At 32.4% G+C, this 17,382-nt stretch overlaps 1 protein-coding gene across 3 annotated transcripts in view; it reads right to left on the reverse strand.

The window, feature by feature from the left end:
- Positions 1 to 17: 17 nt before the first annotated feature.
- Positions 18 to 17,382, reverse strand: part of LOC145727460 (uncharacterized) — a 30,694-nt gene continuing 13,329 nt past the window's right edge. The window contains exons 9-15 of one of the 3 annotated variants that reach the window (XM_081977027.1): positions 8,078 to 8,264; positions 5,734 to 8,019; positions 3,381 to 3,694; positions 3,055 to 3,324; positions 2,426 to 3,001; positions 745 to 912; positions 18 to 678 (exon numbers count right to left, since the gene is read on the reverse strand). In XM_081977027.1, the coding sequence (XP_081833153.1) occupies positions 274 to 678; positions 745 to 912; positions 2,426 to 3,001; positions 3,055 to 3,324; positions 3,381 to 3,694; positions 5,734 to 8,019; positions 8,078 to 8,264 (4,206 nt within the window). In that variant the 3' untranslated portion in view covers positions 18 to 273. Of the gene's footprint in view, positions 913 to 2,425; positions 3,002 to 3,054; positions 3,325 to 3,351; positions 3,695 to 5,733; positions 8,020 to 8,077; positions 8,265 to 17,382 lie in introns of all 3 variants that reach the window. The other 2 variants (XM_081977026.1, XM_081977025.1) reach the window with 2 other exon arrangements.

Consider the following 17,382-nt stretch of genomic DNA (forward strand, 5'->3'; position numbering starts at 1 on the left):
TCTTTATAAATAAAAACTTTTTATTATGCGGAATTACCACCTTTATTAATTATAACTCTAGCACTCACATATTAAAATCCCAAAACATTAGAAATATGGCGAGTGTAAAAACAGTCTTCTTTTCAAACTTCTGATTAAAACTTAACAAAAGTAGAACACTAAACTATACATTTTATTATAATTTAAACGCAACCGATAATAAGTATTACAAAATGGCCGCACTATTCATAGAGTGAAAACTAACTTTCAACTTGTGCAACTGAAAACAAACATTTACAAGCTTTTTACTAAGAGTACGATCAAATCTTTCTTTTCCCCTTTTGTAAGTCGATCAAATAACTCTGACGTAAGGGATTCAACTGATCGCCTCTTTAATAATTCGGCAATTAATTCAGAATCTGAACACTGATCTAATACTGTTTTCTTAACATTTTCAGATGAAGCCGTGATTGTTTTTATAAAATCTACATAACCTTCTCCACTTAGACGATTCTGTATAGTTCCAACCATTTCCTCCAAACTACTCTGGCTAAAAAATGGAACTAACTCAGCTGAAGTGGCTTGTTGCAAAAACTTGTCTACAATTTCTTTCTTAATGTGAATATTCCTATCTTCTGACAGGGCACTACTTAATTCTTCAGCGCTTCTTGCGGCTACAATATCACTTAAAGGTTTTTCCTGCAAACGTTTATCAATCGCAGCGTTATAGTGTTTTTTCGATATTTTTTCGAGGGATTTAAATACTTCTTCAAACCCTAAGGAGTTGGATATATGTTGGAGAACAGTCGGAAAATCTTTTTCCTCCAAAAGATCCACGGTTTGTAAACGAAAGTGAGACTTTACCCACGTTAGAACATCGGTTTGGTTAGCTGATCCTAAAACTACGGAGAACAGAGTGTCCAGCGGTATACCCTGGAAGTAAAAAGTGTTTGCTTAGCAAAAATGTTGCTTAGTTAAACTAAATAGTCTGTTTAGTGATTTTTGACTGTTGCGTCACAATCACAAGCAAAAAACATATGTCGGTGATTAAAAATGTGACAATTATACAATTTTTAAAAGGTTAGTGCCCATTAGGTTAAGAATAAAGTTAGGTATTGTTTTTGTTGCACTATCTGAATTTTGATCCCTAACTAACTTTAGGTGTTACCTATTTTAGGTGGTCGTTTCTCAGCCCCTAACGACTCCCTAAAATTAACTGTCAGGAAAGTGAAAGAAATTTTTGTTTGTTGGGAAATGAAATTATTTCTCTAACAGTAAAATTGCAGATTTTATGGGAAATGCAAAATTTCGAAGTTTTAGCAAGTTTGCAGCCTCAGTATATTAAAATGCCAAGTAAATCAGAAGAAATTCTTGAGGTGCAAAATAAATTTATTTCTTCCTGTCTTTTATTTTGCGACAACGAGTTATTTGAATTTAATAAATCTAGTAATGTCACTAGACATTTTAAATATTCCTAGATATTTACCTAAAGATGCAATGTTGCCAGCCAGCTTAAGTTCCCTTATTAGGTAAGGTTGAAATAATATTGGTGCAAACAAATTATGTTAGGGTAACCTAAAAATTAGGGAAACCCTTGTAAAGTATTATGTAATGATATTTTTGTGCAAATGGGCATAAAGCAGTTTATAAGAGGTTTTCAATAGCATTTAGACGTCTCTGACACTTTCAAAATGATTCTAGAGGCCTCTGGCAATTTAGATCAGTTATGGGAAGGTTTAAGACACTTGTAGAGGGACCTGGCACTTTTAAGAAGGTTCTCAGTAGCATTTAGAGATGTCTGGTATTTTTAAAATGACCCTAGAAGATTCTGGCAGTTTGAATTGAATCAAGCAAGTTTTTCAATCCACTTTTTACTTTTGGAAATAGTCTATCAAGTTTTGATACGATTTAGGAATGTGATGCAACAGTCAGAGCTTAGTAAATTACAATGCGATATGACATTTCAAACCAATAACAAATTAAAAAATTTTTTTTTCTAATTTTCGCATATAAAGTGACACTTTTCAAAACTGATTAGAGTGACAAAACGTTTTACTTTATGTAACTAGTTACATAAAGTATCACTTTATCAGCTGAAGTATCACTTTATGTAACTAGTTATGAAAAGTTCATTTCATCACTCCCTGTTTTTATGCATTTCCGTAGAAACATATGGGCGACATCCATCATAACATGTCGTTGTCACTGTTTATACAAGGTGCTATGAAAGTGAATATTTGTGTTAAATCACTTTAAAAGATGGTTTTTACCACTTTTTGGTCAAAATTAGAAAAAATTATGTATGCAACACGTTTCGAAAATGTCTTATTGTGTAACTCATTCAAATTGTAGGACCTCGCTGCGCTCGCCCTACAAACATTCATTCGTTACACAAAATCGATCTTTTCGTAACTGGTTACATAAATAGCTATTCTTTCAACATTACCTGTCTTTTGACTTTTTCAACAGTTTGGTCCAACTCTAGCTTGACATCAATCTTCTGCAACATCCGCTTAGCCAAATCCAGCGGGGATTCCATTTCATTCTCTTCCCTCTCCACCTCCGTATTTCCATTTAATTTGTTTTCATCCGAACATTGTTTCTTATGGTAACCGTCCAACATTTCAACTAACATTAATTGTTCCCGCGTAGAAATCGACAACTTTTCAATACTATTTTCGCTCTGCCTTGCCAAATCTCCGATTGTTTTGACATTGCCTTCATTCAATTTGCTTCGCAGATTGTTGTCCATATCCTCAAAACCCCATTTTAAGAAATCGTGGACGTTTTCTTTACAGTCCACTAGGAGAGGGTAAATGGGGATGTTATTTTCAGTTATGGAAGAACTGTTTGTTGTTGACACATCATTTTTCTCCTGGCCGAAGTTAAGAACTTCCAGCAGCTGTTGGTCAATATCTGCGTCAGAGACTTCGTCTAATTCATAGGATAATGGTAAAGCTTCTTCTCTTATAAAAAGCTTTTTAGATGATATGCAAGGATCGCTAAAGTTGACTCTTTTACGCTAGAAATTTCAATTACAATTTGAACAAGCAAGTATAATGGACTTTAACTTACTTTAGCAGAAGGTAAAGTTCCATCTTCAGGTGTATCGGGGTGTTTTCGCTTCAAGATGCTACTTCTCGGAATGGCCAGAGGACTGGGAACCTCTCGACTAAATGTCAAAACATCCTCCTTACTATAATCCTCTTCCAAGCTATCCGTCTTTGAATTTGGTTTGAATTTAGACATAAGTTTTTTAATTCGGGACGCCGAAGGAGATAGAACGCTCCTACACTTATTCCTTGCAATGGATCTGATACCGCGTGAACGAACGAATTTTTTACACTGCAACAATCACAACACTAAAAATACCTGTAAGAATAGTCCTGATTCATCCAAACCAATGTGTCCTTAAAGTGTTCGGCAATGTCTTCACTTTTTGGGGGAGACGAGATAACTTGCTCTTCTCGAATTTGTATCAATTCCTGATTGTTCTCTGAAGAAGGTTCGTCCGTTTTCTCTGGCTCGTCTTCATCGCAGTCAAAGTTCAAAACGATCGGGACCAATTTTTTCGGCTCCTCTTCTTCCGAACTAGACTGAGTGGATGCGATTGGTGAGATATCAGAAGTGCTGGTAAGTAGTTCGCTAGTACGATTCGGCGTGTCCACGGTAACAGGCGATGAAGGAAGGCTAGCCTGACGTCGATCAGGAGTTGCTGAATTTAAACAGAGACGTTTTCTATAATTTAGAATACTCTGTAGTACTCTAAATTACATTTAAAATACTTTGTAGTAGTAAGATTGCAGTAATCGGATTGAAAGTTGATCTGCTCATGAACAATATTATTCAGTACAGACGAGAACAAATGTGAATATCACTGAGCTTAAAAAAACAGGTTTACCCGTAAGTCACAAAGGCTACGTCATTTATCAAATCATGTTTTTGTCAACAAACCTGTTGTGTTCATATTATAGAAAAGAGCGTGTCTAAAGCTTCGTCACGTTTAAAATTTTGCGTGTATTGTCACTCAGAAAGTAGAGATCTTTGGCTGAAAATTTGCATTAAAACAACTTTATACCAAAGCAAATCAACAATATCTTGACCGAAATAACATTTTTTATTTATGAGAAGTCTCCGTTTGGATCATAGAATTCCGTCTAAATTGGAAACCTAATTTATTTACCAAAATTCGCAGAGATGTATCACTGTATCATGTATCAATATATCTTAACAAATTAAAAATTCAATAAGACATTCTGAGTGATGCTGTAGTATCTCATATCTCATTTTCGGGTTGCAATCCACTTATTTTATTTTAAACCCGCTGGAAAACATTTTAGACGCTTATTTTATTTTTTCTATGACTTTATTAAGAAATTTTTATAAAAAATCTATAATGCAATCCAAAAATCTCAGTCCTGAAAACAATGAAATGTTAATAGATGTTTCTTACAAAAGTAGATATATTTTATTATTATTAACATACTATCGTTGTACATATCATATAATGTATTTCGAACATCCATTTTAATGCTTTCAGATAAATCAGTGGTCTTGGCCCTTCGATAACGTTTCGATTTACGTTTTCTAAGTGAGGAAATCATAAGATTACTTGCTTGCTTTTTCCGAATAGAATAAAGAGTTTTGCGGGAAATTTTCAAAGCAGCTGCAACCTTCTAGTATCAAAAAAATACATCAGTAAGAACATGTAAGGTCTTAAAATTTATTATTTTCTTCCTGAACAGATGGTAAAGCTTCTAAAGGTCCTCCATTGGTTTTTTCCAATTCAAAATATTTACAAAGGTTAAGAATTAACTGCTGGGCTTGTCTGTGGAGAATTTTTCCAGGGAATTTCTAATAAACTACTGTAATAGTAAGTAATTCCGAATTTAGGAAAAACCAAATGGCTAAATAAAAACCATAAAAGACACTCCCACTTTTTTTTTCAAAACAGGTTAGTAATGGGCCTGTCCCACAATTTTTTTTTATTTCATAACTACAAAGACGGATTGAAAATATTATACCCGTATTTTTTTGTTTTCAAAAATATTAAGTCTAAATAGAAAAAAAATGATGATAAAAACTACATTAATCTCATGTTTAAAACGCCCGCCGCCGGTGACGTACTACACTATCAACCAATCAGCGACAAGAAGTGAAACAGTTGGCGTGCAACAGCCAATAAAATCGCCCAGAATTACGTACGTCACATGCGCGCCAAAACAGATCTTTTAAACTTAATGGACAAATTCAAACTAATGAAGGAACATTTACGACCATATTTTTTTCTTCAAGAAAATGAAAAATTTGTTTTTTGATCCTATTCTTTCGATTCCAGTTATTAAAACAAAAATTTATGATATGTGGGATAGGCCCATTGTGCCAATTTTGGTTAGATCCTGACAGCCACATAAAAAAAATAAAAATATTAATAATAATATTATGAAAGTACTTACAGAATGTTAAAAGCGTAGAAATAATAGCTCTTAAAAGAACTGTGGTGGTGTGGTAAATAGAAAACTTCATAAATGATTAACAACATAAAGAAACGGAAAAGAATTAATAGTAAACAAATCAAATAAATTTCGATGGTTGTCAAACTGACAATGACTGAAATAGAAGCGCTAATCAGTAAATGTTTTTTTTTGGAAGACATTCACTTAGATATTTACCCTTTCTGAAAGTGAACAATAAACAAGGATGAAGTCAATAATGCATGTCTACTTCTAAATCACAAGTAAATAAGAATCTCACCTGCACAATTTTCAACCGGAATCCGTTTGTGAGGAGACAAAATATCTTCGACCAGAACTTCACATTTATTAAGAAGCAACAAATCTTTAATCGCCGACATTTCGTTTTCTTTATTCGGCCTTTGCGCTTCAACTTCTTCGTTCTGAACATCATCGCATTGAGTCAACGGTATATCCGCACTGGCCGTTTCTATAACCTCTTCGGACGTTTCATTCTTCTTAATGACGGTGCATTCAGAAGAGTGAACGCTGGTGAAGGAGGCTGTATCCATTTCGGCCATATCCTGTTCAGATTCGGTTAACGGAAGTTTCTGCGGTAAATCCAACAGAGGCACGGCCTCCTGATCCGTTTCCAGTGATTCAGTTCCAATGGTTTCCGTGTCTTGACTTTGGGTAGATTTTTGGCGGATTTCATTGTCTGTCAACAAATTTGTTGGTTCAGCATGAGTTTCATGAATTACGTCGACTTGAGAGAGAGTTTGGTCTGTCAAGTCCAAGTCACAATCCGTGTTTGATATGTCTGCTTCTTGGTTTGACTCGGAATTAGTACAAATAAATGTGAGAGAGGCTTTCTTTGTTACTTCATAGCCCTCTTGTGGTTTTTCGTCATGTGTCCGTGGGCTTTTTCGTCGCTCAGTAGATTCTGTTCTATGTTTAGTCCGTTTTTCTGATGAACCGCTTTTTCTGTCTTCAATGGGGCTTACATTTATATTTTCAAGATTAACGACCGGAATCAATTTTTGTTCATCCTGTTTCAGCGTCATTGGATTTGCACCTTTCTTATGACGTCTGAAAGTAACAAAGTTTATATCGTCGGAATTTTCTTTAGCAGACTGGTCGATAGGGTTCATATCTATGGAGCTGTTTCGTTTGGTTTTATTCAAAGACCATCTGCTGTTCAGGAGCGTCGTATCTTGCGAACTCTCGATAACATCGTCTTCTTCACTGCCACTGAGGTGTAATTTTTTTTTAGCCTTCTCTGGCTCATTTATCGTCTTGTGGGTGTCTTGCAAGTTAGCTTCAGATCCAAACAGCTCTGTTTCCATGTCATCTTCTGCAGTGACAGGAAAATTAGAAGTTGAGCTTCGTTCAGATAACAAAAATTTGTTCAGAAATATAGTTTTTTCTGTAAGACTGCTGGTGGATTTTGAACGGCCTTTACGTTTCTTCTGAGTAATTTCTGTGTTGTCATTTTTAGCAGGAGTTGAAGCATTTTCACTTTTGCTTCTGTCTCTCTTCCCTGATACTAGTTTAGTCATCTTAGATTTGGGAGTTTTAGAACGTTTCGGTTTCCGTTTTTTTTCTTCTGGAGTTGCAGATTCTTCTTTGGCCTTTCTTTTAGGTTCGATCTCGATTATTGTTGCAGATCTCTTCCTCTTTGTACCGGGTGATAGAAACTTGTCAGCGCCCACTAGGTTCATTGATAACTTTTTCATTTCTGCTTCAAATTTTTTCTTTTTTATTTCTAATGTCTTGTCGTCTTCTTCGTTTTGGTTAGTGGTATCAGGTTTTGCAGCAAGTGCATCACTAGAATCTAAGCTTTGAGTGACACTCTGAGACAAGTCTTGATAGAGGGCAGGGATGTCTTCGCGACGTTTTGTTAAAACCTCCTTTTGATGTTCGGTTAATTTTGTTTTATCTAATTTAACTTCTGACTCGATTAACACAAATTTACTGCTGCTTTCTTCATCAATTAAGGGTTTTATCTTAGAAGCGGAAGTGGGTTTGCTGACTGGAGTGGATTTATTTCTTTGACTACCCGCCACTGGTTTCAACGGTGTATGCGTCTCTATGTCTTTGCCGAAAAGTCGTAATGGCGATTGGTTTGTTTCTGGTTTGAGTGTACTAGATGGCAGTTGCTTCACTAAATTGGCAATTTTGGCGGAGCGCCCTCCTACGGTCATAACAGACGAGAAATTCTGTGCCTTTGCGTTGCGTAAAGCAGTTATTAATTTCTGAATCTTGGTCTGCTTTTCAACATTAGTTTCGGCATCAAAAATGTTAGTGAGTGTGACTAGTTTTAAGTTTTTACTATAAGCCATTTTGACACTTTCAGGAAAAGAACCAAATGTCTGATCTAAGTATTCGAGAACGTCGTAACGTTTCATTTTGAGTAACAGTTCCACGCAAGTGCATATTTTTTTAATAGAGTCAAATTCATGAAGATCCAACAGACCATTTTCAAAAAGTTTTTTAATGGAAGACTCTATGCTGTCGAGATGTATGGCTATTTCATCTGTAGTAGGTATTAACAGCATAAATATCAATAAATCTAGAGTAACATTAGCTGTAAGAAAACCAGGGATTTTAGCTGATCAGGTAACTATAAAACAAAACAGACTTACTGATTTCTTTGTGTTTGGTTTTGGGTTGAAATGTGGTTAGCACTCCAAGAACATTACCCAATAACAAGGGATTGTTTCTCAAAGTTGTTTTTATCTGTTTGAATAAGGACAAGTGGAACTCGTCTGATTTTTGAACAAAAGGCGTGAGTTCAGTTTTGTAGTGCTTATAGACTGATACTTCTTTACTCTGCAATATAATATAAATTCGGTTAATACTCAAAGTAAACTGCGCGCCACGTCTAGGACAGTAAAATTTTTGGGTCATTTTTAAAATTCCACCATTTTCTAAACGAATCAATGCGGTTTGAACTGTCATTAGGCTTGATTTGTTGGTTTTTTGCTGGAGTGAAAAACTTTTACTTTAATGCACTGCATCTTTTTGGAACAAAAAAAAATTTAATTTTTGACAATAAATTAATTTTTTTTAATTTTCGATAGGTTCAAAGTGGTTATTTTACCTAATTTGAGGTCCTTTGGTATAAATATGCCCTTTGCTGTGCATTAGAACCTTTATGGAGCCAAAAAAAAAATTGAAAATTTTGACAAAAAATTACATTTTTCGAATTTTCGAAAGGTTCAAAGTGGTTATTTCACCTAATTTAAGGTCCTTTGGTATAAATATGCCCTTTGCTGTGCATTAGAACCCTTATAGAGCAAAATGAAAATTTGCCAAAAATGCACTTTTTACCAAAACTGTCATTTTTTAAATTTTTGAAAGGTTGTAACTTTTTTATTTGAACTCTTCTAGATTTCGCTAACTCGCCATTAGAAAGATGATAAAAAATACAACAAAATGAGCCAAAACTCGTCTCTCTAGCGCCTAACGTTATCGAGATATTGAATCTTAAAAAGTACTTAAAAAAGACGCCTAATACCCCCCCATTCTTTCAATTTTTTTGAAAAATGAAAAATTTTAAAGTGATTTTTTTGCGCTTATTTCACCTAATTTAAGGTTCTTTGGTATAAATATGCCCTTTGCTGTGCATTAGAACCTTTATGGAGCCAAAAAAAAAATTGAAAATTTTGACAAAAAATTACATTTTTCGAATTTTCGAAAGGTTCAAAGTGGTTATTTCACATAATTTAAGGTCCTTTGGTATAAATATGCCCTTTGCTGTGCATTGGAACCCTTATAGAGCAAAATAAAAATTTGCCAAAAATGCACTTTTTACCAAAACTGTCATTTTTTCAATTTTTGAAAGGTTGTAACTTTTTTATTTGAACTCTTCTAGATTTCGCTAACTCGACATTAGAAAGAGGATAAAAAATACTACAAAATGAGCCAAAACTCGTCTCTCTAGCACCTAACGTTATCGACATATTGAATCTTAAAAAGTACTTAAAAAAGACGCCTAATACCCCCCCATTCTTTCAATTTTTTTGAAAAATGAAAAATTTTAAAGTGATTTTTTTGCGCTTATTTCACCTAATTTAAGGTTCTTTGGTATAAATATGCCCTTTGCTGTGCATTAGAACCTTTATGGAGCCAAAAAAAAAATTGAAAATTTTGACAAAAAATTACATTTTTCGAATTTTCGAAAGGTTCAAAGTGGTTATTTCACCTAATTTAAGGTCCTTTGGTATAAATATGCCCTTTGCTGTGCATTCGAACCCTTATAGAGCAAAATGAAAATTTGCCAAAAATGCACTTTTTACCAAAACTGTCATTTTTTAAATTTTTGAAAGGTTGTAACTTTTTTATTTGAACTCTTCTAGATTTCGCTAACTCGCCATTAGAAAGATGATAAAAAATACAACAAAATGAGCCAAAACTCGCCTCTCTAGCTCCTCACGTTATCGAGATATTGAATCTTAAAAAGTACTTAAAAAAGACGCCTAATACCCCCCCATTCTTTCAATTTCTTTGAAAAATGAAAAATTTTAAAGTGATTTTTTTGCGCTTATTTCACCTAATTTAAGGTTCTTTGGTATAAATATGCCCTTTGCTGTGCATTAGAACCTTTATGGAGCCAAAAAAAAAAATTTAAAATTTTGACAAAAAATTACATTTTTCGAATTTTCGAAAGGTTCAAAGTGGTTATTTCACATAATTTAAGGTCCTTTGGTATAAATATGCCCTTTGCTGTGCATTGGAACCCTTATAGAGCAAAATAAAAATTTGCCAAAAATGCACTTTTTACCAAAACTGTCATTTTTTCAATTTTTGAAAGGTTGTAACTTTTTTATTTGAACTCTTCTAGATTTCGCTAACTCGACATTAGAAAGAGGATAAAAAATACTACAAAATGAGCCAAAATTCGTCTCTCTAGCACCTAACGTTATCGAGATATTGAATCTTAAAAAGTACTTAAAAAAGACGCCTAATACCCCCCCATTCTTTCAATTTTTTTGAAAAATGAAAAATTTTAAAGTGATTTTTTTGCGCTTATTTCACCTAATTTAAGGTTCTTTGGTATAAATATGCCCTTTGCTGTGTATTAGAACCTTTATGGAGCCAAAAAAAAAATTGAAAATTTTGACAAAAAATTACATTTTTCGAATTTTCGAAAGGTTCAAAGTGGTTATTTCACATAATTTAAGGTCCTTTGGTATAAATATGCCCTTTGCTGTGCATTGGAACCCTTATAGAGCAAAATAAAAATTTGCCAAAAATGCACTTTTTACCAAAACTGTCATTTTTTAAATTTTTGAAAGGTTGTAACTTTTTTATTTGAACTCTTCTAGATTTCGCTAACTCGACATTAGAAAGAGGATAAAAAATACTACAAAATGAGCCAAAACTCGTCTCTCTAGCACCTAACGTTATCGAGATATTGAATCTTAAAAAGTACTTAAAAAAGACGCCTAATACCCCCCCATTCTTTCAATTTTTTTGAAAAATGAAAAATTTTAAAGTGATTTTTTTTGCGCTTATTTCACCTAATTTAAGGTTCTTTGGTATAAATATGCCCTTTGCTGTGTATTAGAACCTTTATGGAGCCAAAAAAAAAATTGAAAATTTTGACAAAAAATTACATTTTTCGAATTTTCGAAAGGTTCAAAGTGGTTATTTCACATAATTTAAGGTCCTTTGGTATAAATATGCCCTTTGCTGTGCATTGGAACCCTTATAGAGCAAAATAAAAATTTGCCAAAAATGCACTTTTTACCAAAACTGTCATTTTTTAAATTTTTGAAAGGTTGTAACTTTTTTATTTGAACTCTTCAAGATTTCGCTAACTCGCCATTAGAAAGAGGATAAAAAATACTACAAAATGAGCCAAAACTCGCCTCTCTAGCTCCTCAAGTTATCGAGATATTGAATCTTAAAAAGTACTTAAAAAAGACGCCTAATACCCCCCCATTCTTTCAATTTTTTTGAAAAATGAAAAATTTTAAAGTGATTTTTTTGCGCTTATTTCACCTAATTTAAGGTTCTTTGGTATAAATATGCCCTTTGCTGTGTATTAGAACCTTTATGGAGCCAAAAAAAAAATTGAAAATTTTGACAAAAAATTACATTTTTCGAATTTTCGAAAGGTTCAAAGTGGTTATTTCACCTAATTTAAGGTCCTTTGGTATAAATATGCCCTTTGCTGTGCATTAGAACCCTTATAGAGCAAAATGAAAATTTGCCAAAAATGCACTTTTTACCAAAACTGTCATTTTTTAAATTTTTGAAAGGTTGTAACTTTTTTATTTGAACTCTTCTAGATTTCGCTAACTCGCCATTAGAAAGATGATAAAAAATACAACAAAATGAGCCAAAACTCGCCTCTCTAGCTCCTCACGTTATCGAGATATTGAATCTTAAAAAGTACTTAAAAAAGACGCCTAATACCCCCCCATTCTTTCAATTTCTTTGAAAAATGAAAAATTTTAAAGTGATTTTTTTGCGCTTATTTCACCTAATTTAAGGTTCTTTGGTATAAATATGCCCTTTGCTGTGCATTAGAACCTTTATGGAGCCAAAAAAAAAAATTTAAAATTTTGACAAAAAATTACATTTTTCGAATTTTCGAAAGGTTCAAAGTGGTTATTTCACATAATTTAAGGTCCTTTGGTATAAATATGCCCTTTGCTGTGCATTGGAACCCTTATAGAGCAAAATAAAAATTTGCCAAAAATGCACTTTTTACCAAAACTGTCATTTTTTCAATTTTTGAAAGGTTGTAACTTTTTTATTTGAACTCTTCTAGATTTCGCTAACTCGACATTAGAAAGAGGATAAAAAATACTACAAAATGAGCCAAAATTCGTCTCTCTAGCACCTAACGTTATCGAGATATTGAATCTTAAAAAGTACTTAAAAAAGACGCCTAATACCCCCCCATTCTTTCAATTTTTTTGAAAAATGAAAAATTTTAAAGTGATTTTTTTGCGCTTATTTCACCTAATTTAAGGTTCTTTGGTATAAATATGCCCTTTGCTGTGCATTAGAACCTTTATGGAGCCAAAAAAAAAATTGAAAATTTTGACAAAAAATTACATTTTTCGAATTTTCGAAAGGTTCAAAGTGGTTATTTCACATAATTTAAGGTCCTTTGGTATAAATATGCCCTTTGCTGTGCATTGGAACCCTTATAGAGCAAAATAAAAATTTGCCAAAAATGCACTTTTTACCAAAACTGTCATTTTTTAAATTTTTGAAAGGTTGTAACTTTTTTATTTGAACTCTTCAAGATTTCGCTAACTCGCCATTAGAAAGAGGATAAAAAATACTACAAAATGAGCCAAAACTCGCCTCTCTAGCTCCTCAAGTTATCGAGATATTGAATCTTAAAAAGTACTTAAAAAAGACGCCTAATACCCCCCCATTCTTTCAATTTTTTTGAAAAATGAAAAATTTTAAAGTGATTTTTTTGCGCTTATTTCACCTAATTTAAGGTTCTTTGGTATAAATATGCCCTTTGCTGTGTATTAGAACCTTTATGGAGCCAAAAAAAAAATTGAAAATTTTGACAAAAAATTACATTTTTCGAATTTTCGAAAGGTTCAAAGTGGTTATTTCACATAATTTAAGGTCCTTTGGTATAAATATGCCCTTTGCTGTGCATTGGAACCCTTATAGAGCAAAATAAAAATTTGCCAAAAATGCACTTTTTACCAAAACTGTCATTTTTTAAATTTTTGAAAGGTTGTAACTTTTTTATTTGAACTCTTCAAGATTTCGCTAACTCGCCATTAGAAAGAGGATAAAAAATACTACAAAATGAGCCAAAACTCGTCTCTCTAGCACCTAACGTTATCGAGATATTGAATCTTAAAAAGTACTTAAAAAAGACGCCTAATACCCCCCCATTCTTTCAATTTTTTTGAAAAATGAAAAATTTTAAAGTGATTTTTTTGCGCTTATTTCACCTAATTTAAGGTTCTTTGGTATAAATATGCCCTTTGCTGTGTATTAGAACCTTTATGGAGCCAAAAAAAAAATTGAAAATTTTGACAAAAAATTACATTTTTCGAATTTTCGAAAGGTTCAAAGTGGTTATTTCACATAATTTAAGGTCCTTTGGTATAAATATGCCCTTTGCTGTGCATTGGAACCCTTATAGAGCAAAATAAAAATTTGCCAAAAATGCACTTTTTACCAAAACTGTCATTTTTTAAATTTTTGAAAGGTTGTAACTTTTTTATTTGAACTCTTCTAGATTTCGCTAACTCGACATTAGAAAGAGGATAAAAAATACTACAAAATGAGCCAAAACTCGTCTCTCTAGCACCTAACGTTATCGAGATATTGAATCTTAAAAAGTACTTAAAAAAGACGCCTAATACCCCCCCATTCTTTCAATTTTTTTGAAAAATGAAAAATTTTAAAGTGATTTTTTTGCGCTTATTTCACCTAATTTAAGGTTCTTTGGTATAAATATGCCCTTTGCTGTGTATTAGAACCTTTATGGAGCCAAAAAAAAAATTGAAAATTTTGACAAAAAATTACATTTTTCGAATTTTCGAAAGGTTCAAAGTGGTTATTTCACATAATTTAAGGTCCTTTGGTATAAATATGCCCTTTGCTGTGCATTGGAACCCTTATAGAGCAAAATAAAAATTTGCCAAAAATGCACTTTTTACCAAAACTGTCATTTTTTAAATTTTTGAAAGGTTGTAACTTTTTTATTTGAACTCTTCAAGATTTCGCTAACTCGCCATTAGAAAGAGGATAAAAAATACTACAAAATGAGCCAAAACTCGCCTCTCTAGCTCCTCAAGTTATCGAGATATTGAATCTTAAAAAGTACTTAAAAAAGACGCCTAATACCCCCCCATTCTTTCAATTTTTTTGAAAAATGAAAAATTTTAAAGTGATTTTTTTGCGCTTATTTCACCTAATTTAAGGTTCTTTGGTATAAATATGCCCTTTGCTGTGTATTAGAACCTTTATGGAGCCAAAAAAAAAATTGAAAATTTTGACAAAAAATTACATTTTTCGAATTTTCGAAAGGTTCAAAGTGGTTATTTCACCTAATTTAAGGTCCTTTGGTATAAATATGCCCTTTGCTGTGCATTAGAACCCTTATAGAGCAAAATGAAAATTTGCCAAAAATGCACTTTTTACCAAAACTGTCATTTTTTAAATTTTTGAAAGGTTGTAACTTTTTTATTTGAACTCTTCTAGATTTCGCTAACTCGCCATTAGAAAGAGGATAAAAAATACTACAAAATGAGCCAAAACTCGCCTCTCTAGCTCCTCAAGTTATCGAGATATTGAATCTTAAAAAGTACTTAAAAAAGACGCCTAATACCCCCCCATTCTTTCAATTTTTTTGAAAAATGAAAAATTTTAAAGTGATTTTTTTGCGCTTATTTCACCTAATTTAAGGTTCTTTGGTATAAATATGCCCTTTGCTGTGCATTAGAACCTTTATGGAGCCAAAAAAAAAATTGAAAATTTTGACAAAAAATTACATTTTTCGAATTTTCGAAAGGTTCAAAGTGGTTATTTCACATAATTTAAGGTCCTTTGGTATAAATATGCCCTTTGCTGTGCATTGGAACCCTTATAGAGCAAAATAAAAATTTGCCAAAAATGCACTTTTTACCAAAACTGTCATTTTTTCAATTTTTGAAAGGTTGTAACTTTTTTATTTGAACTCTTCTAGATTTCGCTAACTCGACATTAGAAAGAGGATAAAAAATACTACAAAATGAGCCAAAACTCGTCTCTCTAGCACCTAACGTTATCGAGATATTGAATCTTAAAAAGTACTTAAAAAAGACGCCTAATACCCCCCCATTCTTTCAATTTTTTTGAAAAATGAAAAATTTTAAAGTGATTTTTTTGCGCTTATTTCACCTAATTTAAGGTTCTTTGGTATAAATATGCCCTTTGCTGTGCATTAGAACCTTTATGGAGCCAAAAAAAAAATTGAAAATTTTGACAAAAAATTACATTTTTCGAATTTTCGAAAGGTTCAAAGTGGTTATTTCACATAATTTAAGGTCCTTTGGTATAAATATGCCCTTTGCTGTGCATTGGAACCCTTATAGAGCAAAATAAAAATTTGCCAAAAATGCACTTTTTACCAAAACTGTCATTTTTTAAATTTTTGAAAGGTTGTAACTTTTTTATTTGAACTCTTCAAGATTTCGCTAACTCGCCATTAGAAAGAGGATAAAAAATACTACAAAATGAGCCAAAACTCGTCTCTCTAGCACCTAACGTTATCGAGATATTGAATCTTAAAAAGTACTTAAAAAAGACGCCTAATACCCCCCCATTCTTTCAATTTTTTTGAAAAATGAAAAATTTTAAAGTGATTTTTTTGCGCTTATTTCACCTAATTTAAGGTTCTTTGGTATAAATATGCCCTTTGCTGTGTATTAGAACCTTTATGGAGCCAAAAAAAAAATTGAAAATTTTGACAAAAAATTACATTTTTCGAATTTTCGAAAGGTTCAAAGTGGTTATTTCACATAATTTAAGGTCCTTTGGTATAAATATGCCCTTTGCTGTGCATTGGAACCCTTATAGAGCAAAATAAAAATTTGCCAAAAATGCACTTTTTACCAAAACTGTCATTTTTTAAATTTTTGAAAGGTTGTAACTTTTTTATTTGAACTCTTCAAGATTTCGCTAACTCGCCATTAGAAAGAGGATAAAAAATACTACAAAATGAGCCAAAACTCGCCTCTCTAGCTCCTCAAGTTATCGAGATATTGAATCTTAAAAAGTACTTAAAAAAGACGCCTAATACCCCCCCATTCTTTCAATTTTTTTGAAAAATGAAAAATTTTAAAGTGATTTTTTTGCGCTTATTTCACCTAATTTAAGGTTCTTTGGTATAAATATGCCCTTTGCTGTGTATTAGAACCTTTATGGAGCCAAAAAAAAAATTGAAAATTTTGACAAAAAATTACATTTTTCGAATTTTCGAAAGGTTCAAAGTGGTTATTTCACATAATTTAAGGTCCTTTGGTATAAATATGCCCTTTGCTGTGCATTGGAACCCTTATAGAGCAAAATAAAATTTGCCAAAAATGCACTTTTTACCAAAACTGTCATTTTTTCAATTTTTGAAAGGTTGTAACTTTTTTATTTGAACTCTTCTAGATTTCGCTAACTCGCCATTAGAAAGAGGATAAAAAATACTACAAAATGAGCCAAAACTCGTCCTCTCTAGCGCCTAACGTTATCGAGATATTGAATCTTAAAAAGTACTTAAAAAAGACGCCTAATACCCCCCCATTCTTTCAATTTTTTTGAAAAATGAAAAATTTTAAAGTGATTTTTTTGCGCTTATTTCACCTAATTTAAGGTTCTTTGGTATAAATATGCCCTTTGCTGTGCATTAGAACCTTTATGGAGCCAAAAAAAAAATTGAAAATTTTGACAAAAAATTACATTTTTCGAATTTTCGAAAGGTTCAAAGTGGTTATTTCACATAATTTAAGGTCCTTTGGTATAAATATGCCCTTTGCTGTGCATTGGAACCCTTATAGAGCAAAATAAAAATTTGCCAAAAATGCACTTTTTACCAAAACTGTCATTTTTTCAATTTTTGAAAGGTTGTAACTTTTTTATTTGAACTCTTCTAGATTTCGCTAACTCGCCATTAGAAAGAGGATAAAAAATACTACAAAATGAGCCAAAACTCGTCTCTCTAGCGCCTAACGTTATCGAGATATTGAATCTTAAAAAGTACTTAAAAAAGACGCCTAATACCCCCCCATTCTTTCAATTTTTTTGAAAAATGAAAAATTTTAAAGTGATTTTTTTGCGCTTATTTCACCTAATTTAAGGTTCTTTGGTATAAATATGCCCTTTGCTGTGCATTAGAACCTTTATGGAGCCAAAAAAAAAATTGAAAATTTTGACAAAAAATTACATTTTTCGAATTTTCGAAAGGTTCAAAGTGGTTATT

Source organism: Ips typographus, linkage group LG4 (assembly GCF_016097725.1).
Source record: "Ips typographus isolate SLU linkage group LG4, UJ_Ityp_2.0, whole genome shotgun sequence".
NCBI classification, from domain to species: Eukaryota; Metazoa; Arthropoda; class Insecta; order Coleoptera; family Curculionidae; genus Ips; species Ips typographus.